Source organism: Amblyomma mixtum, chromosome 1, assembly GCF_055824585.1.
Source record: "Amblyomma mixtum isolate Tamu chromosome 1, ASM5582458v1, whole genome shotgun sequence".
NCBI lineage: Eukaryota > Metazoa > Arthropoda > Arachnida > Ixodida > Ixodidae > Amblyomma > Amblyomma mixtum.
Window position 1 is genome coordinate 300573036 of NC_143012.1, and position 25726 is coordinate 300598761.

Below are 25726 nucleotides of genomic sequence, written 5' to 3' on the forward strand. Positions count from 1 at the left end.
CATCGACCAGCTGATCACTGCCACGACTCCTCGTGGCCTTCGCAGACCTCGCCTGCACACAATGTACTATCAGCGTCAATTGAAACGCGAACAAGCCAATTGAAACGCGAACAGCACAACTCGCAGATATTATACTAGGGAGGCAAAATACATGAGCAGTTGATTTTCCTATCGAAGCCGAAAAGACCGCTCTTCTGAAATGTTAATAGCCCACGCCTGTATTTCACCTCCAGCCTGTAATATGCTTGATTTTTTGTGCTCGCGTTTCAGGTGTTTTGTTCGCATTTCATTTGACGCTGACAGTACATTGGGCACTTTTCTATGTCGACCACCCAAGTGCAAGTCTGCTATTACATTGGTTAACCTGATAGCTATAACCACTTGTCATTCGAGCCGCCGCGGTGGCTTATTGGTTATGGCACTCGGCTGCTGACCCGAAAGACGCGAGTTCGATCCGGGCCGCGGCGGTCGAATTTCGATGGAGGTGAAATCCTAGAGGCCCGTGTACTGTGCGATGTCAGTGCACGTGAAAAAACCTCAGGTGGTCGAAATTTCCAGGGCCCTTCGAGGGTGCTGTCGTTCTGCTTGGACATCGTCCTTTGGCAGTGTGAATGAAAGAACCGTACTTCTGCATTTTTTCCCCTTATGCTTCGTGCGTCATTGGCTCCCTGTCTGTCACGTGGTTTATTATGGCTTTATAATGTGCGCGGTGGCTTCACAATAAAACAATTGTTAGTCAGCGCCCGTCCTGTGTTTCTTTGTTTCTGCTGTGTTCTGTGCCGTCTTTTTTGCGCTGCCCTCTAATGTTTCAAATATGAACCAACTAGCCAAACCTCAAATTTTAGTCGAATGCTTACCGTGGTTCTGTGTTCTCACAAAGAACGCTTGCCTATTTAGCGTCGACCCAGTGCCCGTTCAATGCTGGAGAGAAACTTTCCAGGTTTGTCCGCTAAAAGCGGAGTCATATATGCGTAAGAAAAAACTTTTTTGCGTGTTTAGCAATAGTAGTGCATACTTCCCCTACCAGTGCTAACATTTTCGAACTAACCCAGTCACTCGCGACAAAAGCGAGTAATCACTGGATCACGTTCAGGTTCTCGCTAAAGCAGAAATAAAAAGTGACTTCTTGTGTGTCGCTCGTGAGAAAACCCCTGCTTCAGGGCATCTCGGTCAGTTTCCTGGGTGTGAAAATGAGGCCGCACAGGATATGTCGGGAAGAGAAAAAATTGGCAGTGGCTTAGCTCTGGTTAAGCCTGGATATACAAGCGAAAAGCTGCAGTTATGTTTTGTTTGACGTCATGGCTGTCGCAGTTCGCGCACAATGCACTGGGAGCACCACGATAACGGTGTAGGCAAGCGCGTTTTATAGCCCTCCTTCCGCGTGCGTAGTAACTGTGGTAAACACGCGGCTGCAAGTAGCGTCATACGATTAAGCCGAGCGCGCGCCGATGCACACTCGGTAAACACGCGCAGAGCGCGCGAACGACGGCGAAGGTCGACCGGCGGAGCCGCGCTCGGCGGCGGCTCCGCCGACCACCTGCGCCTCTCCAGTGACGTCACGTGGCGAACTCGCGCATGCGCAGCTGTGACTAAAATTGATCACGGCGCACGCCAGACCCGGTGTTGACTAGCCTAGTGAAGCTTTTCGCTTCAAAACTTGCAATGTCCTCGACCACATGCGTCAATGCGGTGGCAGCTGGGAAGCGTGAAGAATTAGAAAGTGTGCCGTGCACTTGGGATTGCTGTTTATTCTACTGATACTGTGTTTGTGAATAGCAAGGTCTTTCATTTCCTTGAAAACAACTAATTTTATTCAGATAGAGGAAGAAAAAGGTGCGTTCGCATTTTGCCAGGAGCTGATCATTCAGCTATTCCACGCCGAGCTTTTACTTTTCGTGTTGCGTTAATTACCAACGACTCATCCTGACGAAAGCGTTTTCTAACTTCTACAACTTCGGCTTGCCCCAAACGCGGGACTACATTTGCCGCGCAACAGTTGTAGGCGTTCTTTTATCTGTTTGACAACCAGAAAGCTAATGAACGACGATGGAGGCGAGGCTTCTGCAGTATTCTCAAGCTATAACTGACTACAGGTATGTATGAGAAACTGTTGCGAACAAAGCAAATGCTGAAAACAAAACACCAGGTCGCATGTACAGTTCTTGTCAGCGACCGGCGCAAGCGACAGGTGGCGACATCTCTCAAGCAACGTTGCTCTCAAGCACACTCGCCCACGGCTCTGTCTCCGTGCCCACGGCCACCTGGATCGCCCCGCCGCGCGCGCGTGATCGAGGCGGCCGTGACTCGCCACATCGCAGTCGTGCTAGTTACGCCCACGTGCATTTGTTTTCAAGCAGTTTTCTGGTTAGCAGATTAGCAGATGAATTTTCGCACACTCCCTAGAGGGTGTCCCACGCTTTGTTTGGCTAGTGAGACGTAAGCCACGGTAGTAGGGCCTTGGATGTTCCCACACAGACACGGCACAGGAAAGGAGAGTGAGAGTAAACTTCTGTTCTGACAGTGGTTGATGCTTGAGTAGTACGCATGTGGCCCGAACTAGCTGGGCCCGGTTCACCAGATTAAGCTGAGCAACCAAGTCTGAGCTGGACAACTGCGTGAACTTTTGCCACTTTTTAAGCGAGGCTTGTTTACACTCCTCCTTATAACTTTCTTTCCCTTTTACATTATGCCTAATGGCAAACATTTCGAATAATAATAAAAAAAAAACTGCGCCTCCCACTGCTCCCGAGTTTCATTCCGTATGTGCTCAACCTTAATTATTCTAGGGCATTCCCACGTAACATGATATAAAGTGGGCGTTCGGTTACGCCAGGAAAGGTCTAGATTGAGGAGTTCACATAGTGTTCGGTACACGATTCGGGAATCCAAACGAACTGCACAGACTATCGACAAACTCACGGGCTGTTATAGTATTTCACGCTGCTGTAATAGGCTACCGTTACAGCCTGCTCAGTCGAGAAGCTTACTGTTCCTAAACCAAGCCGTTTTTCTTCGAAGACGTCTAACTACGTTATGAATAAATTAACCTGAAACTTGTTTCTCGCGAATTTCCCGCGTATTTCGCGCCATCTGTCGTATGTGTTACAACCTATACTAAACTAAATTGGTCACGTGATGTTTTGGAGCAGGGTGCCAGAGTTGCCAGGAAACGCGACGCGGGCCGCGCGGGCGGGTAGTCGTCTGGTGTTGACGCTCCTACCAGCTCCTACGCTCTCGCACGCTTTCTCTGTTTTACGTGCGTGCAAGCGTGTTGTTTCGTTGATGGAGACCTTGACCATTTTGTAAAGACGGTAGACTTGTCGACAGCAGAGTCGTATGGGTGACACTGTTTTCTAACGGCCACTTTTTCTATTACCTGACCCTTTGATCTCGTTCGGCTCTCGATGGCCGGTGTTCAGCACAAGCGTTGGGGTGAACTACCGCCCCTGATCACGGAAACCGAATCTGGTATTGCTGCGATTGAACGAGAGCAAATAACGAAACCGCGTCCGGTCCCAATCCAAGGCGCCGCATTGTATCAGCCAGGACAGCATAATTTGCGTAACCAGTAAGTGGTACACAAATTACTGCTCATTATTATTCTTTACATACGTTGTGCACTAATCCATTTTTCTGCCGTGTAATTTTGCCCACTATCATTTTGTTTCTGTTTTCTTTTACTTGACCAGATGCGACCGACAGGCGCCGGAGTATGGTGTCGTTGACCCTATCACCGCGCACACCATTGCACTGATCCAGCACGCGAAGAAGGTCCAATCGTGTATAACCAACCTCCAGCAGCAAGACAGAGACATTGTATGGTTACTTTCATGTACCTTGGTGTGCATTTCAAGTCCGTGAAACGTGATCTTGTAGTGATGCATATCGAGTTGCATGCCTTAATTTTGTGGACGAATCATCTTTGTTTTAAGAATACTGATATACTTCTTTTTATTCAAACCGCAGAAGCCGCTAGAAGCTGAGTACTTGCCGCCTATACCAGAGGGACCATGCATCCCTGGCCTGACAACAGCAAGTCCGAGTAACAACAGCTACTTGGAAACGAAGATGGAAAGGTATACGCTCCTCACTTTGTAATATATGTGGTCATTACTACGTGCAATGCTTATTGTGGCATATCCCTAAGACTTCTTTTTTCTACCGTTAGGGATGAAGTACTAAGATGGGTATATGATGTGATCGAGAGGAAACCGTGTCATAGGCACTGGACTAGCTCACACTTTGGGAGGGCTCCAGCCGGCTTACCTGTTTGTTAACTAAGAAGGCTTACAAATCACATGTGTTGTATGCAGCACATTATGGCTCTACCTAATGTCATCGTGCATTCCAAATTAGCGTAAGAATTCCGCTGCTCTCGTTCTGTTCCAAAAAACAGATGCATCTTACCATTTGTTTTGTTCATGATAGCCTGAGTCGCTTAGGTGCAATTAAACTCAATCAGAATCGATTTTTTTGTTACTGCATTCAGTGATACTAGCTTAACTAGCTCAAGAAACACTGTGGATGTTTTTATACTGGCTATCAGCATTGTGAACCCAGTGGTAGAGCTAGAAAGTTAAATGTTTCAGGGGCCTAGCCTTAGGCGCCAGTCACTAAGGGGTGCAGGGGTGTGGTCTACACTGGCTACAGTGTCGAAAGGAGGTGCATGTACAGTGCAGGGAAGGGCAGAAGTATGGAGAACCATCCCGTGAGGACATAGGAGGTAGGGTATGAGAGGGGAGAAAATGCACCGGGCCACTGCACCATATGCTGCTGACTGTAGTGATGCTTCCAAGCCCAGCATTCATGATGCAGCCATCAGATGCATCCTTAATGTATTAGTCGTCTGTCATTCATAATGTGCCGATAAGACCAACCCACCACAAAAGTGTCCGTGCTGAAATAACGAAATCAGGTGCTGGTATCAAAACTGAGCTTCATGAAGTGGTAACCTTGTCTACAGCTATAGCGTCGTGTGTGTCACGCATGTCATTTCACTCACTTGTTATCCAAGAGACTACAGAAGACCACAGACTGGTTTACGTGTATTGCTACATGGTTGCAGGATTTCAAGTACCAACAGCTAGGCAGGGCAGCCAATACCGGGAGTACGCTTTTCCAGGGGTTTGTGCAATGTGCTGGAATATCATATAGAAAATGAACTGCAGCAGTTTGAATTCAGTTATTTGTTTTGGTTGTTCTTGAATAATGTGCCTTCAGTGGCAGTACTAGTAGATTAAAGAAAGTAGCTATGGTGTCTTTGCTAGCCTTGATGAAAAAGAGTATTAAAACTAATCGAGGCCGAAGAAAACTATTCTGTTTGAGGGATGAGCACATGAGGATGAATAATGAACTGCACCTGTTTGAAAGCAGTGGTTTGTTCTGGTTGTTCTTAAATAATGTGCCTTCAGTGGCAGTAGCAGATTAAAGAAAGTAGCTATGCTGTCTTTTCTAGTCTGTGGTGAAATTGATGCTGCAGAAAATTATTCTGTTTGTGGTATGAGCACATGAGGATGAATACTGTGGCTTTGAGTAAATCCTTATCAAAGGATTTGGTTATGAAAGAAAGCTTTATGAAAAAGACAAAGTTTAGAAAGCAAGGAATGTGGTGTAGCAATGATGATGCAGGTGGTGCAGTTAAAATAAAATGCTCTGATTAGTTTTTAAGTGATTTCGAGGTGTTCGTTAGGGCACCTTGGCAAGAATCAAAGGATAGCACTCGATACTTTCACAATAGCACCTTGATGTTGTTGTACACTGAGTGCTTGAGCCAAATTTCGCTTTTAGATTTTGGGATGTAATCTGTGAGAAGTGAGACCAGTGCAGTACTGACAGGACCTTAATGGTGCACTGAAGAAGAATCTGAGATCGTCTTTTTACTGTCGGAACTTGATCTGCACTCTCCGAGCATTCTTAGAAACTCTGAATTATTGTCCTGTGCGGCCAATTTTCCGAAATCGAATTAAATGTCCCGGCTCCCGCCTTCTTTTCTGAACTCACCTTTGAAAATGATGAGGAGTCAGCCAACGCGTAGAGCTCTTTTCTGCCAGTCGGGTGGTGGCGTGTTTTCTTGCTTTTATTTTGTTTTTTAGGTTTCCATGAATAAATAGTTTCAGTCGCAGGCTACACAGCTGCAAATTAAAGGGACAGTGAGGAGAGCACTATTAATATTTTTTTTATAGCAAAATCCGATAGTTCGGCATGTCATGGCTTTGTTGCCACTTGGCCAGCAGCGAAAGATGCATTTATTTCTAAGAAATTTGGATTCGAAGTTGAAAAAGTTTTTCCCGCCGCTCTGATTCAAACTTGGGATTCTCCTATGACGACACAGGACTAAGTGACGTGAAACATGACGTGAACATGACGTAACGCAGACTCCGTGATTTCTGGCGGCCAGCAGTGCAGCCTAGCAGCAGCCGAAAAGAAAGCTACCGCCGGCCGCACGTTGAAGGCATCTATCGGCTATTGCGGCCGTCGCTACAGTCACTTCACTTACGTTTGCACTGGCGTTTTGTCAGCGTCACGATAGATCTCGTTCTCGAAGTCGTCAACGAAGTTCTTGCAAAATAGACACCTTTAGCATACTGTGTACCTTGTTACCGCTAGCGGAATACCGGGAGCCCCCCTAACGCCGGTGAGCGGGCGCTGATTGGTCCCGATGCTGCAGGCGCGCGGGTATTTGCCGGGCACGTGGCGCCATCTGGCGACGTCAAGGAGATTTGCGCATGCATTGGCTGCGCCTCAGTGATTTGTTGCTTCTCGAGTCCTAGAGTTGCTAGAACCATTGGTTCCAGCAACACTGCTTTGTCCTATGACGTCATCACGCTTGTACTTGCGAGTTTGGCCTGTGGCAGCGATACCTGTATTTTGGTTCTTGCTCTTTTCTACGTTACAAGAGCTTTGTTGTCAGTATGAGTGGCGTTTTTGTAATCAGGAGCTGGTACTCTACCGATACAAGCCAACTTCAATTTCTCCTCAGTGTCCCTTTAAGCCCACGGAAATACAAATACACGTGTGGACTCTTTACTTTCGCCGATCGCTACGTGTCACTCCACCGATAGCAGAGCGGCAAGCTGCCACGCAGCTTGCTGAAAGGCACTCCATGCGTTGACTTACTCCTCCTCTTTTCGGGGGTGACTTCAAAAAAAAGAAAAGGTGTGGGAGCCACGACGTTTAATTCAATTTAATAGGGAAATCGGCTGCACAGGAAAATAATTCGGTGTTTTTAAGAATGCCCGGAGCATGCAGATCAAGTTCACACGGTAAAAAGACAAGCTCAGAATCCTCTTTAGTGCACCTTTAATAGAAAAAAAAAAACAAGAATTATTCCAGCTTGCTGTCAGAAATATAAGTCCTCTTTTCTTTTCTCATATTTTCTCCGGTGTATATTACACAAGATTACGGCGTAATGCAAATTGTATTTTTTCATTGCAGCTTTTAAAGCATTTTTAACTTTTTGTAACCATGGGAGTGTGACAGAGAAGCATGCCACAAGAAGTGGATGCTTGTTGAGGTCAAAGGTGTATATATAGACAGACTGCAAATATGGAATATGCCAATAAAAACAAACATAAGCAGTCACTAGTACCAGTCTTTGATATACACTTTGGAAAAAAATTATTCTTATGCAAGGGTTCAGTTTGGATGCCGATTTGTCATGAAAAAACAAAGCAAAAAACAGTCACATATCTTCAGTAGCCTCTTTTTTTCTTCTTGGTTTCTCCCTGCCCAACACCTGCGCAGAAAAAGTTCTTGGAAGCCGCCCCCACAACTGGGAGCCCATGCTACCCGAGTTGTTCTTCGAAGGGCTGTCACGGCTATGTGTGCACATGCTGGCTTTGACAGTAAGCCTCGTGTTTTTGATCATTATTCTTTTCTTGTAATTAAAAAGCAGTTTCTGTTGTTTATACAAGGCAGCTACATGAAGGATTTCCTCTGATTGCCAAAAAACCTCACTTCCTGGCCATACCAGAGAGTTGGATGCCATGCTAGAAAACCTTGACAAGCCTAGCTCTCTGTGAGCTAAACTTTATGTTCGCTCATTCTCTTTGAGTGTGGATAGCACCTACTCAGCCGTTGCTGTTACATTTGCTTCAGTGACCTTATTTTATACATGAAAACATTATTAATTTGGATTTCATGAGATGAGAAAAAAATCTCTAAATAAACCGAATGTCGAATTATCAGGAGGAACCGAAAGAAAGAACCATAGCAAAGTGTTCCAGATCTTTATTTCTCATACCTTTATTTCTCAAAAAAGAAGTGTTCAATTGTTGATTTGTTCATGCAAGTAATTTGTCTGTTGGAGTTCTGTCGAAAGATGCAGTATGCACAAGCTGTGAGATGAACCAATGCATTTGTCCTCAAGGACACTCAGGGCATCAACAGCCTTCCCACCATACACACACACACACCGTGCCCCAAAACAAAACACCCTGTGTTCATGCACACAACGCAGTGTAAGACGATGTTACAGTGCCAGTGATAGCATGAAGGTCACTATGGTTTGCAATGTGCATGGGGCAAAAACAAACAAGATGGCCAAGTGCAGCTCAAAGCAAAAAGCATCTTGTTGCCCCCTTGCAAATGATAATCACAGTGATAAGTATTACATTTCGTTTGGACGCCAGCGCTACTTGTGCTACAGTTGCCAGGCATCTGAGTCACTCACTCATTGTAATCTTCACCCCAGCTCCAGTGCCCTGTACACATGTGAGCTTCGCTGCCTGTCAGAACTAACTGAAGCATGACCAAATTTCTCCAAATTAATGAGAGTTTCACATCATATAGGACTGTATACGTTCTACGGGACCAGACAGTGTCCAAATTATCCAATTTTCAGGATTAAGGGGGCAGAATTAACGAGATTTTATTGTATATGTTAGAATTCCTTAATGCAACTAACCAGAAGTTCGTCAAAGAAGTATGTCAGCGCTATGTGCCTTATGACAGGCAGCTCAAATTCAACCCAGTCAAGTCCTCTCACGTTTTGTTCAAGCCTCCTCCACTGCTGTTGATGAAAGAAATTTTAATTGGATTTGTAGGCTCCAAACATTGCACTTGAGGGCTTTAGCACTGAAAGAAAGGCATTTTATTGCCAATATATACTGATGTCTTATAGGGACAGCGCTGAGGGTAGATGACACATAGTTGCAAGGTACAACTTTCTACACTGACCGGAAAACTCATGCTTGAAGCTGTTCCATCTTCTGGGTGGACCTTATTCGGAAGAACAGACAGGATGGAAAGCAGCTACTCAGCATGCAAAAAATCTGCAGGAGAATCATTACATGCAGACTTTCAGGCTTTTGGTATGCCTATGGCATAGGGACACTGAGGACAGTTCCATGCAATTTATATTCTTAGTAAAAATAGATGGTTTGGGCCTTTGTAGCTAGACTGATATTAGATACTTTTAGCATTGTGCGTACTGCTACCGCTACTGCTTCCCGCGTCGCACAACCCGCCACTGCGCTCATGCTGATTGGTCCTGATGTGGCAGGTGTGTGCGCTTTTGATGAGAACATGGCGCCATTTGATGCCGTCACAGCAATCTGCACATGCGTAGTGGTGGCTTGCGGTATGTGGTAAGTGGCAGTGGCATTGGTACGCACTATGCTAAAAGTTCCATAATACAACATTTTGGGCGAGTTGGTTACCTACATTCATTATTACAGCGCAAAGACGGCACAGAACAAGAAGGGGACACAACAGCGCTGACTGTCAACTAAGTTTTATTCGAGACCAGTAGGGTTTTTATACCACCTGGCGATCAGAACAGGAAAACAAACATAGAAGAATAGCTGTAGGCATGCGCAAGGGTACAGTAACGGCAGTTATCCGGCACGTGACTAGATATTTGATCTCTTTCTGGGACAATGCCACTGATGGAGGCAGCAAAACACGCCTTTATTACTGACTGTGGCGTTCACTTAAAACTCATATCATCAATACCTGAAAATACTCCATGATCTCCATTTGAAAGCCTCAGATCTTTGCACAGAAATTGGTCTTGATGTCATCACAGTTTGCTTGTGAAAGCCTCTGGTAGTGGCAATATCTGTATTTTTTTTTTCTCGGTCTTTTCTAGCTTCTAAAAGGTCAGTCTTCAGTGGAAGTAGCATCTTTGTTATGAGAACACGGTAATCTATTGAGATAGGCCAACTTCAGCTTTTGCTGAGTGTCTCTTTAAGTGCCAAGAATATAAAAAGTGTTCCATTATTATGATTCACTGTTTGTAGTGATCTGGACATATTGTAGTTCTAAATCAAGAGTTTTCAAACTGTATTCTGTCAAACTCTCAAGCTTCTTGAAGTGCTTTTTGGTTTCCCCTCGCACCCAAGTTTCCCATACTCACTTTAATTTGGAAATGGTCAGATTGTACTACATATTGTAGCGTGCAACGCCAAAAAGAACACCCACGCAGAGACGAAAAACCTGCGGCGGTCCCCGAGTGGTTCGAGCGCGCGCGAGAGAGCCAACTAACTTCTTCCTCTTCTAGCGCATGCGCTACTTCTGTCTCTTCTTCGAATGCATGTATCACTGCCCCCCTCTTCTGCAGCATCGACACGATGCGGCTGGGAGTGAAAAGTCAGCGAAAGGGTAGAACACAGCTGCAGTGGACCGCAGTTCAGTCAGGTAGCCGGTCGTGGTAAGGCTTCATGCGAACAACGTGTACGACTTCAGTTCGGTGCGACCGGCGCGATGAACAAGCTGTCGGGGCCGGAGCAACTGCATAAGTCACATCACTGATGCGGCGCACTACTTCGTAAGGGCCGAAGTATCGGCGCAGCAGCTTTTCAGAGAGCCCGCGGCGACGAACAGGTATCCAAATCCACACAAGGTCGCCGGGAGCATAACTGACGAAACGGCGTCCACAGTTGTACTTAGTGGCGTCAGCCTCCTGTTGACGGTGGATGCGCAGGCGGGCCAGTTGACGCGCTTCCTCAGCAAGCTGAACGAAGGTATCTACGTCGATGTCAGCGTCAGAGTCGTAGTAAGGGTCGACGGGCAACATAGCATCCAATGGAGTGGTCACCTGGCGACCGAAGACAAGCTGAAAGGGGGTCAGTCGGGTTGTTTCCTGCAGGGCGGTGTTGTACGCAAACGTTACGTACGGCAGAATGGCGTCCCAAGTTCGATGCTCGACGTCAACGTACTTTGATAGCATGTCGGCTAGTGTGCGGTTGAGTCGCTCTACCAACCCGTTTGTCTGCGGGTGATACGCCGTAGCACGTCGGTGGCTCGTGTGCGTCAGAGTCATCACGGACTGGGTTAAACGGGCCGTGAAAGCAGTTCCCCGATCAGTAACAACAACGGCGGGTGCTCCATGACGCAAGACAATGTTGTGGACGAAGAACTGCGCCACTTCAGCAGCAGTGCCTTTGGCAAGAGACGTGGTCTCAGCGTACCGTGTGAGGTAGTCAGTCGCAACGACTATCCAACGCTTTCCAGACGAAGACTTCGGAAACGGGCCAAGGAGGTCCATGCCCACTTGATGGAAAGGGGTCTTCGGTGGATCGACGGGGTGAAGAAATCCGGCCGGTTTCAATGGAGGAGTCTTCCGACGTTGGCATTCACGGCATGTTTTGACGTAGGCCCGCACCGATGGGAGTAACCTGGGCCAATAATACTTTTGTCTAATCCGCGCGAGTGTACGGCTGACTCCAAGGTGGCCGGCGGATGGTGCATCATGACAGGCACTCAAGATCTCAGACCGCAGCTGTGATGGTACGACAAGTAGGAACACTTCTTCGCTGTTGGCAAAGTTGCGCTTGTAGAGAACACCAGAGCGTAAAGTGAAGGTGTGAAGCCCTCGAAGAAAAACACGCGGAATGGGAGCTTCACTGCCTTCGAGGTAATCGATGAGCGGCGCCAACTCCGTGTCCGCCCTCTGAAGCTGCGCCATTTGGGTGGTACTAACAGAGCCCAGGAAAGGAAAATCATCGGTGGTTTCTTCGGTATTGATTGGGATAGGCGCGCGCGACAGACAATCCGCATCCTGATGCTTGCGGCCAGACTTGTAAACTACTGTTAAGTCGTATTCTTGCAAGCGTAAGCTCCATCTAGCCAAGCGTCCTGAGGGGTCTTTGAGGCTCGCCAGCCAGCATAAGGAGTGGTGGTCGCTTACCACACGGAAGGGTCGTCCGTAGAGGTACGGTCGGAACTTCGGCATGGATATTAACCCAAACAAAACCGTATTATTAAGAATCACAAGAAAAAAAGCACCCAGAATTCACAGTTATATACTTCACAATCATCCCATTTTAGAAGTAGAAAGCTATAAGTACCTCGGAGTAACCCTCACGAACAAACTTACTTGGTCCACTCATATAGCTGACATCTGCTCATCAGCAGTAAAGAAGTTATGGTTTATTAAAAGGAAACTCAGAAACTCTCCCGTGAGTACCAGAATCACTGCATACAAGGCTTGTGTTAGGTCCCGACTTGAATATGCGGCAGCAGTGTGGGACCCGCATAACAAGAAAGACATTGCTCAACTGGAGCGTGTTCAGCGAAAAGCAGTTCGTTTTATTTATGGGAAATATAGAAGGATAGACTCTCCAACTGCATTAATTCGAAAGAGTAATTTACAGTTCTTGGCAATAAGAAGAAAAGTTACCCGTCTAGTACTGCTTCATAATTACATGTCTGGAAATTTGAAGGCAGATCTTCCTGATTGCGTGAAGCTGGCGAGCACTAGGAGAACACGTCATGTACATGAGCAGTCATTAGCACCAATTTTTGCACGAACTAGTGGGTTTAAGAACAGTTTTTTTCCGAACACTGTCGCGGAGTGGAATGGCCTTCCTTCGGGTCTATGTAAGTCTAGAAATTTTGAGAAGGAGCTCAAGAACTTATTGCATGGCTCCTAGTATCTTGTTTGATGACTCTGGATTTGTGTCCTGTTTACTGACTCGCGGTGTTGTAGCTGATGCTCTTTTAGAAATTTTTTTAGTTGTATGCCCCTCCTGCTTGGGCCAACTCTGGCTTGCAGTATACTGAAATAAATAAAATAAACTTGCAGATGGCCCATATCACTGCAAGACATTCTTTCTCCGTCGTAGAATAATTGGTCTCTGAGCGCGTAAGTGTCCGACTAGCATAACTGATGACCCGTTCTGCACCGTCTTGCCACTGGATCAGTACTGCACCAAGGCCAACATTGCTGGCGTCAGTGTGGATGTCCGTGGCAGCATGCTCGTCGAAGTGGCCGAGTATCGGAGTGCTTTGCAGACGGCTGCGAAGCTCGACAAATGCAGCCTCTTGGTCGGTCCCCCACAGGAAGGGCGTGTCGTCACGGGTCAGTGCGTTCAGCGGTTCTGCGATTTTCGAGAAATCTTGAATAAAGCGCCTATAATAGGAGCACAGGCCTAAAAACCGGCGAACGGCCTTCTTGTCAGTTGGGCGTGGAAAACCTGAGACGGCAGCAGTCTTGTCAGGATCCGGGCGAACACCTTGTGCGCTGACAACGTGACCAAGAAAGCGAAGTTCCTCAAAGCCAAAATGGCATTTCTCGGCTTTGATGGTGAGTTGCGCGGATTTGAGCGCTTGTAGCACAATGCGCAACCGCTCCAAGTGTTGGTCAAAGGTGGGCGAAAATATAACGACATCGTCCAGGTACACCAGGCAGGACTGCCATTTCAAGCCGGAGAGGACAGTGTCCATCATGCGTTGGAAAGTTGCCGGCGCTGAGCACAGACCAAATGGGAGCACTTTAAACTCATAGAGGCCGTCAGGCGTCACGAAAGCCGTCTTCTCCCGGTCTCTCTCGTCCACTTCGATTTGCCAGTACCCGCTTTTAAGATCCAATGACGAGAAGTATCTGGCGTTACGCAATCGGTCGAGCGCGTCATCTATCCTGGGCAGCGGGTAAACGTCCTTTTTGGTCACGCTGTTAAGTTTCCTGTAGTCCACGCAGAAACGCAGAGTATTGTCCTTCTTTTTGACAAGAACCACAGGCGATGCCCACGGACTGGTGGACGGCTGAATGACATCGTCTGCAAGCATCTCGGCAACCTGATTCTGAATGGCTTCTCTCTCCACCGGGGAAACACGATATGGGCGCTGGCAGACGGGTCGCGTAGTCTCGTCAGTGATGATACGATGCTTGGCGAGTGGAGTTCGGCCGACCTTCGAGCACGTAGCGAAACAGTCCGCAAATTCTGCCAAGAGGGCCGACAGAAGATCCCTCTGAACCGACGGCAAGGCAGGATTTATTCTGACTGACTGAAGAACGTGATGTGGGCCAGCATACTCCGGAGAGGGTCCTCCCACGGTGCACAAACCTGGAACCTCAGCAACGTCGTGGAGGAAGGCAATAGCCATGCCTTTGGCCAGGTGCTGATATTCGTTGGCAAAGTTAGTCAGGAGGACGTGGGTGCGGCCGTCACGTAGTTGGACGAGACCTCTTGCAACGGCAAGTCCCCGCTTAAGCAGCAGTGGACTATGGCTGTCCGCTAGGCCCTCGTAGTCATGAAAGAGGTCGTTCCACACGAGCACCAGAACACTGCACCGCGGCGGCACCGTGACGTCGTTCTCGACAATGCGCAGAGCGTTGCTGCAGGGATCGCGGGAGTCAAAGCGCGCCACGGCCTGTTTGGTCGAGAACGTGACACGTGCCTCCTGAAAGTCAATCACAGCGCCGTTCGACTGCAGGAAGTCGATCCCCAGAATCAAGTCTCTGGAACACTCGGGGAGTACGACAAATTCACCAACGTACGTAAAACCACTAATCCCAACTCTAGCCGTGCACTTGCCCACAGGGGAAATTAGGTGGCTACCAGCGGTGCGAATGGGAGTCCCCGTCCACGGTGTCAGAACCTTCTTAAGTTCTCCAGCGAAGGCACGGCTCATAACAGAGTAATCAGCACCGGTATCGAGCAGCGCGGTAATGTCAGTGCCATCAATTGTTACACGCAAATCGGATGCAGCGTATCTGATACTGTCGCTGCCTCTCTCTGTCCGGGTATCGTCGGCTCGAGGGTTCCGCGATGGAGGATCTTGACACGTCCCGACGTCAGCGGCCTTGCCTCCAGAGGTCGCTGGTGTTAGTTTTCCCGACGCGGACTCGGCGAGCGACGGCCAGCAGAGCTACTCTGGCGGCCAGGGCTGGAAGAGCGATAACGGAGAGGCGAAGGGGAACAGGACTCGCGCCTTCCAGAGTAGGCAGGGTTCTGGCGTGCCCAGAGATGCTGTGCAATCTCATGCGGTCGTTCGCCGTTCTGAGGGCAGGGTGCGTCGGGATGGAAACCGCGAAGGCCCACTTGGCGGTACGGACAGGCGCGGTAGAGGTGACCAGGCTCCCCACAGTGGTAGCAGAGAGGCCTGCGGTCTGGTGTACGCCACAAATCCGACTTGCGAGGGCGTGGCCCGGCTGTAGCAGATGCGGTTGCAGAATACGTGGCGATGTTACTCACGGAGGTCGACGGGGTCTCACCGTAGCCAGGCACGCTTGCGTGACATGTGCCGATGTTGCTCACGCCAGGCTTTGGGGTAATGGGACCGTAGCCTGTCGTGCGACGTACAACAGATGCGTACGTGGGTCGGTCATCGAACCGGGATGGCGCTTCGGGGACAGGAGGTGCCTGCGCAGCCTGTCGCACCTCGTCCCTGACAACTTCGGACAGCGCTGCCAGCGGCGCAGGTGCAACCTGAGGCAGATGGATCCGTTGCAGTTCCTCCCGGACAACGGAGCGAATTAGTTCACGCAAGGTGTCTGCACTGCCGCCGAGACACGACGAAAAGGCTTCGGGCACCATGCAGTTGATGTCCCGGTTGTACTGGCGGGCCCGTTGTTGCAGCGTCGTCTCCATCGTGGTCGCCTCGGTTAGAAATTCCGCCACCGTGCGGGGTGGGCTGCGCACGAGGCCCGCGAACAGCTCCTGCTTAACCCCACGCATGAGATGGCGCAGCTTCTTCTCCTCTGTCATGTTGGGGTCGGCGCGCTTGAAAAGACGGGTCATGTCTTCGGTGTACATGCGCACGCTTTCGTTCGTGCGCTGATTTCGGGAGTGCAGTGCAGCTTCGGCCTTCTCCCGGCGGTCAGCGTTGGGGAACGTAGCCAGGAGACTCCGGCAAAACGTCTCCCAGGTGGGAAGTGTAGCCTCGTGGTTTTCAAACCACGTCCGAGCAGACTCTTCCAGGGCAAAGTAGACGTTATTCAGCTTGCGCTCGTCGCACCAGCCGTTGTAGCGTGCGACCCGCTCGAACGTCTCCAGCCAGTCCTCAGCGTCTTCGAACACGTCACCGTGAAAAGATGGCGGTGTTCGCGGTGGGTGGCAAAGGATCGGCGCCAGGGGCCTGGTGTCAGCGGCCACGGCAGTTGGACTCGACGGTAGAGGCTGGATCGGCGGCTGGGTCCTGGTGTCAGTGGCCATGTCAGTTGGACTCGGCGGTCGAGGCTGCGTCGTCCTTGTTGGCGGGGGAAGGGGCCCAAATTCAGGCGACTCTCCGCGGAGACGGCGGCTGGGTCGCTGGTGAACCGGTGTGAGGTCCGTAGTGACGCTGTACGGAGTTTGCAGGTCGGGAAGTGTACCCCGCACCTCCACCAAACTGTAGCGTGCAACGCCAAAAAGAACACCCGCGTAGAGACGAAAAACCTGCGGCGGTCCCCGAGTGGTTCGAGCGCGCGCGAGAGAGCCAACTAACTTCTTCCTCTTCTAGCGCATGCGCTACTTCTGTCTCTTCTTCGAATGCATGTATCAATATTGTCACGTTGTAGTGATGGCAGTCCAGCGGTCAGGATGACACCAGAAATACTTGCAAACGAAGCTCTTTATTAGGGCTGACTTGCGCCCGCAAAAGAACTGAATCACTCGGTGGCGGCGTAAGCAACAAGCGTGCTCATTAATCGTCGATCTACGAATGCCCGCTGCTCGTGGCATCGTTCAATTTAAAGCCGGCAAGGAAACTTCGAAATAACAGGTCGAGATCATCTAGAGTAATCTAGAAACAAGTAGATGCAGCTGTTCATGGCTGTGAACAACCGAGATTAGTCCGGTCGCTTCTCGCGTCACGAACAAAAGTGATAACAACCCTTTCCTGCAGCCTTGAGCGTGAATGAACAAACACTACAATGATACGTGGCAATATACTACACAGCCAGTGATTATTAAGAATTTGGGCATATTTTGAGGGACCATGCTTCTGGATGCTTTTTTTTGGATGCCTGTTAAGTAGGAAGGAATGGAAGCCAAGATGCACGGGGTTCATCAGCACCTTTTGAAGGCTACTGGGGTTCACCGAAAGTAAAAGGATGGAAAACCATTTTTCTAAATTAAAGCATGGCACCTCCATCTTTTCTTTTGTCGGCACATCTACTCTTTGTTTAATCAGTCATGTGTCCAGAAATATTTATTAATCTATAGCTCTCTTGTATGGTCTACTTAGTTGAGTTTACAACCTGTGTTGCTTCCTCTCTAGATGCTGCCATTAAAACATTCAGAGGCCCCGCCGCAGTGGCTCAGTGCTTACGGCAGTCGGCTGCTGACGTGAAAGACACGGGTTCGATCCCGGCCGCGGCGGCCAAATTTCGATGAAGGTGAAATTCTAGAGGCCCCTGTGCTGTGCGATATCAGTGCATGTTAAAGAACCCCAAGTGGTCGAAATTTCCGGAGCCCTTCACTACAACGTCCCTTATAGCCTGAGTTGCTTTGGGACATTAAACTCTGATAAACCAAACCAGACTCTCAGAGATATTGAACGAAGAGTGAAGCAAATGATAGGCCAACTTTTATCCTTCTTTTTGTGCAGCAACTTGGAACTCGGTCCTGGAAATTTTGACTGATGTCTGTGCTGACTTTTATCGTCGACTGTGTTGGCAGCTGCGCACGCTTGTCGACAGAGAAGCTCTGACTGGTCAGACTGGGTTCATGGTAAGTCCAACTAATGCTTGGCAGCTGATGTTTCTTGCTCCGTTTTAATTTGCCCGTGTGTCACGCTTATTTCCCAAGTGTAGATCTAACCTTGCTTCCCTTGATGTTATTTGTAGTAGTATCTGCCGTGCTGATTCTGTGCACCTTTCTTCAGTGTTACTTTTGCATGCTGAACAGCATACACTCTGTCACTGCACACACCATCACTTGAGTACCTAGCAATGTGTGGCTTATGTGTCGTTGTAAAGATACCCTCTGAATAATGTGCATCACTCGAGGTTAAAAGAAATCCACAGCTTTATTGGTACATTCAGGCTTCTTGGTTGCCTTTGCATGTCATCTCAGTGTTGAGACCATTCTTTGAAACCATTCTTTCATTTGGTTGATCCCAGCCTTCAGAACGCTGCAGATCTTCTGAGTGAAACAATATGCTTATGATGAAAAGGCTGCCAAACTTCATCCCTTCCCTCTTGCTGCACTAAGCAGATGAAATGCAGCAGTGACTGTTTGGCCTCTGCCCCCTGTGCAGTACCAGTTTGTCAACATTTTAGGGCTTCGTATGCCTCAAGAGCTTCAAATCTACGCCTGTCAGCAGTTTTTTTTTTTGCGCTGTGATGTCAATACAGCTGCTTATTCTTTGACTGCCGAACTTCACCCTGTATGACAGAAGCCAACAGCCACAGAAACCAAGGGGCACGAGGGATTTTTAATTTATTTATTTATTTTGTGGTGTTGATCAATTTAGAATATTACTGAAGATGTTATCGCTTAAAGCTAATTGATTAGAAAAGCAGAAGAAAAAACAACCACACGCCGCCGGTGGGATCCGAACCCACGACCTCCAAATTACGCATCCGGTGCTCTACCTCTGAGCTACGGCGATGGCTGTCAAATCTTCTACTTTCGGGGGTATTTATGTTTACAAGTAACCTAACCTTGAGAGTGTTCATCAGCGCCACCCACGTTCATAAGCGGCGGACGTAGAACGTCCTGATTTACCGCATGTGTGACGTAGAACGTCATCGAACGGAGAGGGTGGAAGCTGCGTGAGAACCCTGTATAGGAGGGTATGTGACAGCTTATACAGAGCAACTTAACTAGGCAGGCCCTTGATCCAGAAGTGCTTGTCATTGACTGTTAGGATGTCCTTCCATGTCCAATCGGTGTTTCTTAAAGAAAAAAACCCGCTGTGTCGGCTCATGGTTTATGGTGTTCAGTTGCTGAGCTCAAGGTCGCGATGTCGAATCTGGGCCATGGTGACCTCTTTTCAGTGGAGGTGAAATGCAAAAATGCACATGTACTGTGTGTTTTTTCAGTGCACAGTAAAGAGCCCCAGGTGGCTGAAATTAATCAGGACCCCTCCACTAAGCCGGTTCACATATCCCTTGTGCAGCTTTGGCGCACAGTAAACCGCACAAATTTCAAAATTTGAAGAAAAAAAAGAAACGCTGAGTTTTGCAAGTATTTACTGGGATTAGACATGCATGTGCTATGAGAAGGAGAAAGAAAGAGGGTGTCAGAACTGGGAGGAAAAATTTGCCGCTTTTGAACATAAATCACAGCTGTGATACCTTACTAACATTGGAAAAGCATTTTTTAATGCAAAATTTGTATTTGCACATTCCTGTGGCTCTTCTTTTCACTGCTTTGTTTTGAAGATAAGGAAAGCATTAAAACCCACCTTTTTCCAAGCATCTTAGATCAAAAATGAAAATAGTGCTTTTAAATTCTGCTATATGCATCTTGACTGCTGACTTAAGTTTGCAAGCAACTGCTGTACAGAAGACTTTCTTCAGGCTATGCAGTGATGCCATTCTACATCATAACTAAGGTTTACGTGTTCACCTGCTAGTCCAATAGGATGTTATTCTAGTTGTACGGAAAGTATAAACACTTTAGATCACTTCAAAAGGGGCTGAAAAAGCGCCTGTGTTTGTGTCTGAAAAAGCAGCATTGCATCTTTATAAAATTCTATTTGCATGAATATAGACCACTCCCGCAACATTGCATGGAATAGGCTTAGTTGTTATATAAGTCTTGGAGGTATTATTTCTTTGAAGTATCTGATATATCGTAAACGCTTTGTGTTATGGTCGCACTTCTTTTTGTGAGTTTATTGGAGTGTGGCGTGTACATGGAAGTGGCATTTTTACACTCAGTTTTCGTAACCACAATGGATCCCCTATTATGAGACCCCCAATTCATGAGACAACCACCATTTTACGGCAAATTAGCACAGGCAAACTCTTTGTGAAGTTAATTACTTTAGGAGTCTGGATGATACGGTGCAAAACTACACTTTCTGCACTGGTACACTGACCGGTGAAAACCGTCTGGAATGAAAGAGGTTGGTAGAGCCTGCTATACTGCCAGACGTCTCATCACCTCAACTAATTTTGAATAAGAATTAAGATTGAGATGAAGCCACATCTGTACAATGATATGATACAGCTCCAGACTAACCACAGTTATTTTTCAAATGAACAGCATGTTACACACAGCCCTCGGTGTGAGGCCACTCCTGCCTGCCCAGCTTTTTCGCTCGCTTCGCTGCCGAAGACTTGAGAAAATCAATCATACCTTCAGTTTAATGTGAGGTTAATATGTTGATGGTAAACTAGTAACAAGATTAGGCCTATTATGATAAGCAGTGGCTCGTTAAAAAGCGCCTTCCATGGCCGCTTCGATGCGGAGTAAGCTAGGCCTAACGACCCTGAGCAGACGGTGCATTGCTACAGTGAATGAGATGTGCTACTGTCAACCGGTCACAGGGAATGCGCTACTAGCTTGGGTGCACTGCATTCTAGCTTTTGTGCAGCAGGTGACCACTCCGAAAATGATTTTGACTTTTATGGTGCGAATGCATAGTACATAAGATGATTTGAGCAGTGCTGAGGCAGTGCTGTGTAGTGATGAAGCCTGTGCTTGATAGCGGTTCTAGATGTAAACAGAACAACATATCCTTGGCATGGTCGTGCAGTGTTGCAGACAGCTGTCCCCATCTCCTAGCTCACTGCAGAATGTACTGGGCAGAGAAAATTCTGTGCACACGAAACGCATTGCTCTTTGCCGGCTTTTCTTTTTTTTTATAATTTTTTTTTCAAATTATTGGGTGCAAAGTTGGGGGGGAATGGCCTTTATGTGAGTGTGTGCAGTAACTAAAACTGATTTTTCCATGTGTGGCAGGGTTGAGATACCGGGGGTAGCCTGTGTTTCGAAAAGTGGTCATTTTAGATTATGGTTCCTGGTGCTTGCGTGCTTCAGATTTTGGCTAATCTTGCTGCTGCTGTTCAGTTTTTTTTTTTCAAAGAAATTCACCTCCATTCAACAGGATCCCATGGACCATGCCTTGCATGAAATGGGCATGGGGGGACTTGAAACATTGGTTGAATACTTTGATGAACGTGTCATTGGCTACAACCAGCACATGCTGAAGACCTGTCTCAAGCTGCACCAAGACTACCTCCAAGTCAGGCAACCAAAGAGGTCTTCATCTGATGACAGCAAACCAGTCAAGTCAGTGCTGGAAGGATTTCTTATTTTTTGCTGATTTTCACCTGTGTGCAATTAAACAAGAGTTCAGTGTGATTTCACAGAGTAGAAATGGTGCGAATTGAGACTGGGACAAAGGAGGACTCACGAGGATAAGCGCTGTCCCTGTGCTGCCCTTGTGAATCTTCCTTTGTCCCAGTTTCGGTTCACATCATAAGCACAGTCCTTGTGTGTCTTCCTTGTCCCACTCTTAGTTCGTACCATTTCTACTCCATGGATTACCAAAGCTACTAGCATAAAATACAAGTAGCATAAAGTGTGATTGTAATATTTGTAGCCATGCAGATCTGCACTAATATAGCTTTCAGGGGGATTCAGAGCTTTCATTGGGTGCCTTTTTTATTTACTCTGCATAATGCATAATGTTATGGGGACCTGCTTCAGCATTCTGAATTAAAACAAGTTACAGTTGACGACCGATTTTTCGGACTCTCTACGGACCGCGAAAACAACCGAAAAATCAGGCAGTCCGGAAAATCATATTTCACCCGAAAAAATCACGAATTTATTACCAACATGCCGGCGGAACCAAGTTCGTGCGGCGGAAGACATTCAAGAACAGTACGAATTCGAAACCACGATGGCGCACTTTGCCGACTCGCGTAGAATTTCAGCATTGCAAGTTAAGAGGCTCCCTTTAAGCTTGAATTTCGTTTTGTTTGATCAAGTTTTCAATCTCTCCTGCAGTTCGAATTAATCATGTTCCACTGTACACTTTATATGGCGGCTTGGATATTGGTGGCGAGTGTAAACGAGGTCTGAAAAATCGAGTGGTCAGTTCCGGTGTGTCGGAATTTCAAGTGCTCTTATGCATTGGCTCGATGAACCATGTCGCAGTGCCACGAAGAAGTCCGAATAATCAAGCATGTCCGAAAAATCGCCCCCAAATTTTCGGTCGTCAAATGTATTTGTGTTTTGGTTTAAACAACACAGTGCAAACAAAATGCTGACCCCTTGCACTTTATGCAAGAAAGCATAAGGTTACAAGTGCTTGCATCAGGCCTGCAGAACATGTGTCGATGAGTGTTTACTATCTGTCCGCCCTGCTGTAGATACACTGAAAATCTTTGGGATCACTAGCGGAAGTTTATCTTTCCGTAACACTTCATAGGATATTAAGGCGTATCTATCTTACCTAGTATGGAGGTAGTTAGTTCCTCCTAAACCATAAATGGTTAAGCAACAGACTCGTTATCTCCTTGTGAACCAGGCTGGGTTTCTTCATGCTCCATGCACGCACTTCTTTTTAACAGAGAATTGTGCAAAAAGGAATTCTTTGTGTTTAGTATGTCTGTTCATCTGAATTCTTTGTCAGAAGTGCGCACTGAGGGTTGGATTTTTTTTTCCTTCTGTTTTATTTCTTTCTCTGAAAGGCTGTGCTTTCATTTGAAGCAAAGCGTTCATGTTTTTTGTGCACACCGTTTTGCCTTTGTATTTAGGTTCTCTAATTGCATATGGACTGCCAGGAAAACAAATTGAAGGGTTTGTTAAAATACCAAATGTAGGAGACATGAAGGAGCTAAACACCGCAGCGGACACGGGACAGAGAAAGAAGACGACACAGGGCGGTGTCCCGTGTCCGCTGCGGTGTTTAGCTCCTTCATGTCTCACCAACTGGCCTACACATCTACCCTCCTAAGTTAACAAATGTAGACAGTGCTATAAATAAAAAAAAAACTTTTCATGCATTATGGCCACTTTCGAGAACGGCATTACTTTCCTGTGGTGCCATTTTTGTGGCAAATCAATGCAGCTTCAATGCATTTTCTGTTTTAATGTGAGAGCTTACTTGACTTGGTATGCAAAAACCCCACCGTAGACAGAAATCCGTGAAGGCATGCGTGGCAGAAAAGCGTGGCAGACGCTGCATGTGAGTGACGCTGTCACCATCATTGCGACTCTTCCCCTCCGACGAGGACTTCCGAGATGAATGATAACAGGTTTGGGGGCGCCGCTCCTCCTCCTTCCTGGGGTCGCTATACATCCACTACAGTGCGAAGGCCTTTGGCCCCCTGTTCCCTAAACTTCCTTATCTCGTCTGCCTGCCTGGCTTGCTGTGGCCCTGTGCTGCGTGTAAATTGCTTTGGAGTCCACTGGCTATTTCTTGCATGTCATGCCCTGCCCGTGACCATCTAGATTCCAGGTGGATGTCATTAACTCACGTGTGGTGTCGTTGTTATGTCTATTTTCAATAGAACTTATTACATACATTTAAGAATACAGAAGTGTGAAAAGCTTCAGGTTGTAATTTAACTTCATGTTGGTGAATACATAATTAGACAGCTGCTAACTGATATTGGAGGAATGAAGGCAGCTAGGAAGAAGCATACAGAATCATATTAATGGAAGTTAATAGGCATCTACTGTAACTATAATGATTACTGTGCATTATTTTTCACATCTGCATGAATTAGTATGCCACATAGTGGGTGTGCCCATGACATAGTGAACCTGGCCGTTGTTTTGACCGACAGGGTAAAGGAGGAGCCGGTGAGTGAGGTCCACTTCCCGACCCTGGACGATGGGGACGAGAGCATGGCCGAGGTGGAGGAGGCGCCCATGGACGAGTTGCACCGAGCCCTGCAGAGCCTCGAGGGTGTGCCACTGAAGGATGATGACTCTTCCAAGTGGCTTGCTCAGCAGCAACAGCAGCAGCAGCACCCTCTGCTGATAGGCCACCGCAAGGGCTCCACTGCCTCCTCGATAGGGTGCGTATGCAAGTATGCAAGCGAAAACATCACCACAGTCTGCATTCAGCTTTTGTTTTATAAAGCAATTGGCCCATGATCACTAAGCTGAAGGCGCGGTCACACTAGGCCTATCTTGGCCAGCAGATTGTCGACAAATGCATTGTTTTGCGCTCTTTCCGTCTCCTTGGCTTTTTCCTGTGGCTGTCTTTTTTATAGCGCAACGTGGTTCCTTCAAAGAAATGCATTGTCTTTGTGCATGTCATACTATACTGATGCTAGCAGCATGCCAAAGGGCAGTGTAAGCCTGTCTCGGAGACGGTCGTCGAGATTGGAGCAGTTGGGAGGCGAGTGGCCGGCATGATGCCTCGCTGTCTGTGCTGCCCACGGCCGCACTGCGCAGCTCTCAGTCTCCCTTGGCATTGATTTTGATATCTTTTTCCCGCATTATTTCTGCTGCTTGTGTAGTGGAGTTCATAGTAAGGAGTTACCTTACTGTTTAGTTGAGTTCATAGTATGGGGAGCCTTTAACTCTGAGGACGAATTGAACTTGGCCTGTATTCATAGACTACCATGATCTAATGACAAAGAGGTAACTGAAAATAGAGCTTTTATTAGCTTTAGCTAAAGAAAGGGTAACATATTGCTGTGGTTTAGCTCTGGTTAAACCTGGTTCGTTGCGAAAGCCTCTCCACCTCCGCTTTTCAAGACGTTCGGCCCGTTGTTCTTCTGTTTCCTCGGCACGTCTTCATCTCCTAGCTTCATTCCGTATAGCACTGTTGGACTCACATTCTGAACTTGAAGTGGCTTTCTTAGCTGCTTCTGATTCTCGTCGTTTTCTCAAGCGTTCTTCTTGTTGTTCCTCTGTTTCCTGGGCACGTTGTTTCCGCTTGGCTTCATTCCGTTTAGCTTGTCTAATCCCAGCTCCTGAACTTGATACAGCTCGTTTAGCTGCTTTGGCTTCTCGTCGTTTCCGCAGTCATTCTTCTCGTTGTTCTTCCGTTTCTTGGGCACGTTGTAACCTCTTTCTTGAATTCTTCCTATCTTGCTTGGCTGTCGCCTTAGAGTTAAACTGTTCAGAAGCAGTAGAGCAACTAGATTCAGATATAGACTCTTCGTCGGTGACTTCCATGGCGAGTTTTTAGAAACTCGCACAAATCCTGGACCACAAGGAAGAGGTAGGTCGCATACTCAGCTGCAGAGTGCTGTTGTAGAACATTTAAGTTTTCAGTTTCATGAAGTGCAAAAATATGATTGATGGTTGGTTGGTTGGTTTATGGGGTTTAACGTCCCAAAGCGACTAAGGCTATGAGAGACGCCGTAGTGTAGGGCTCTGGAAATTTCGACCACCTGGGGTTCTTTAACGTGCACTGACATCGCACAGTACACGGGCCTCGAATTTCTCCTCCAAAGAAATTCAGCCGCCGCGGCCGGGATCGAACCCGTGTCTTTTGGGCCAGCAGCCGAGCACCATAGCCACTGAGCCACCGCGGCGGCAAAAATATGATTGAGTTACCGTCGATGTCCTTTTAGAATGAGATGGACAGAAGACTGACGGCACTTGTATCGTCCTTTCTTCTGTTTGACTCTTGTTTTAATTAGTAGTGCAGA

General features: G+C 47.5%; 1 protein-coding gene across 2 annotated transcripts in view; it reads left to right on the forward strand.

Annotated features, from left to right (window-relative positions):
* The first annotated feature begins 3111 nt into the window (after nucleotides 1-3111).
* Nucleotides 3112-25726, forward strand: part of Spt7 (SAGA chromatin modifying complex subunit Spt7) — a 28150-nt gene continuing 5535 nt past the window's right edge. The window contains exons 1-7 of one of the 2 annotated variants that reach the window (XM_089566591.1): nucleotides 3112-3568; nucleotides 3690-3816; nucleotides 3967-4076; nucleotides 7699-7844; nucleotides 17755-17876; nucleotides 21208-21392; nucleotides 23903-24136. In XM_089566591.1, coding sequence (XP_089422717.1) covers nucleotides 3405-3568; nucleotides 3690-3816; nucleotides 3967-4076; nucleotides 7699-7844; nucleotides 17755-17876; nucleotides 21208-21392; nucleotides 23903-24136 — 1088 coding nt within the window. In that variant the 5' untranslated portion in view covers nucleotides 3112-3404. The remainder of the gene's footprint in view (nucleotides 3569-3689; nucleotides 3817-3966; nucleotides 4077-7698; nucleotides 7845-17754; nucleotides 17877-21207; nucleotides 21393-23902; nucleotides 24137-25726) is intronic. The other variant, XM_089566593.1, reaches the window with a different exon arrangement.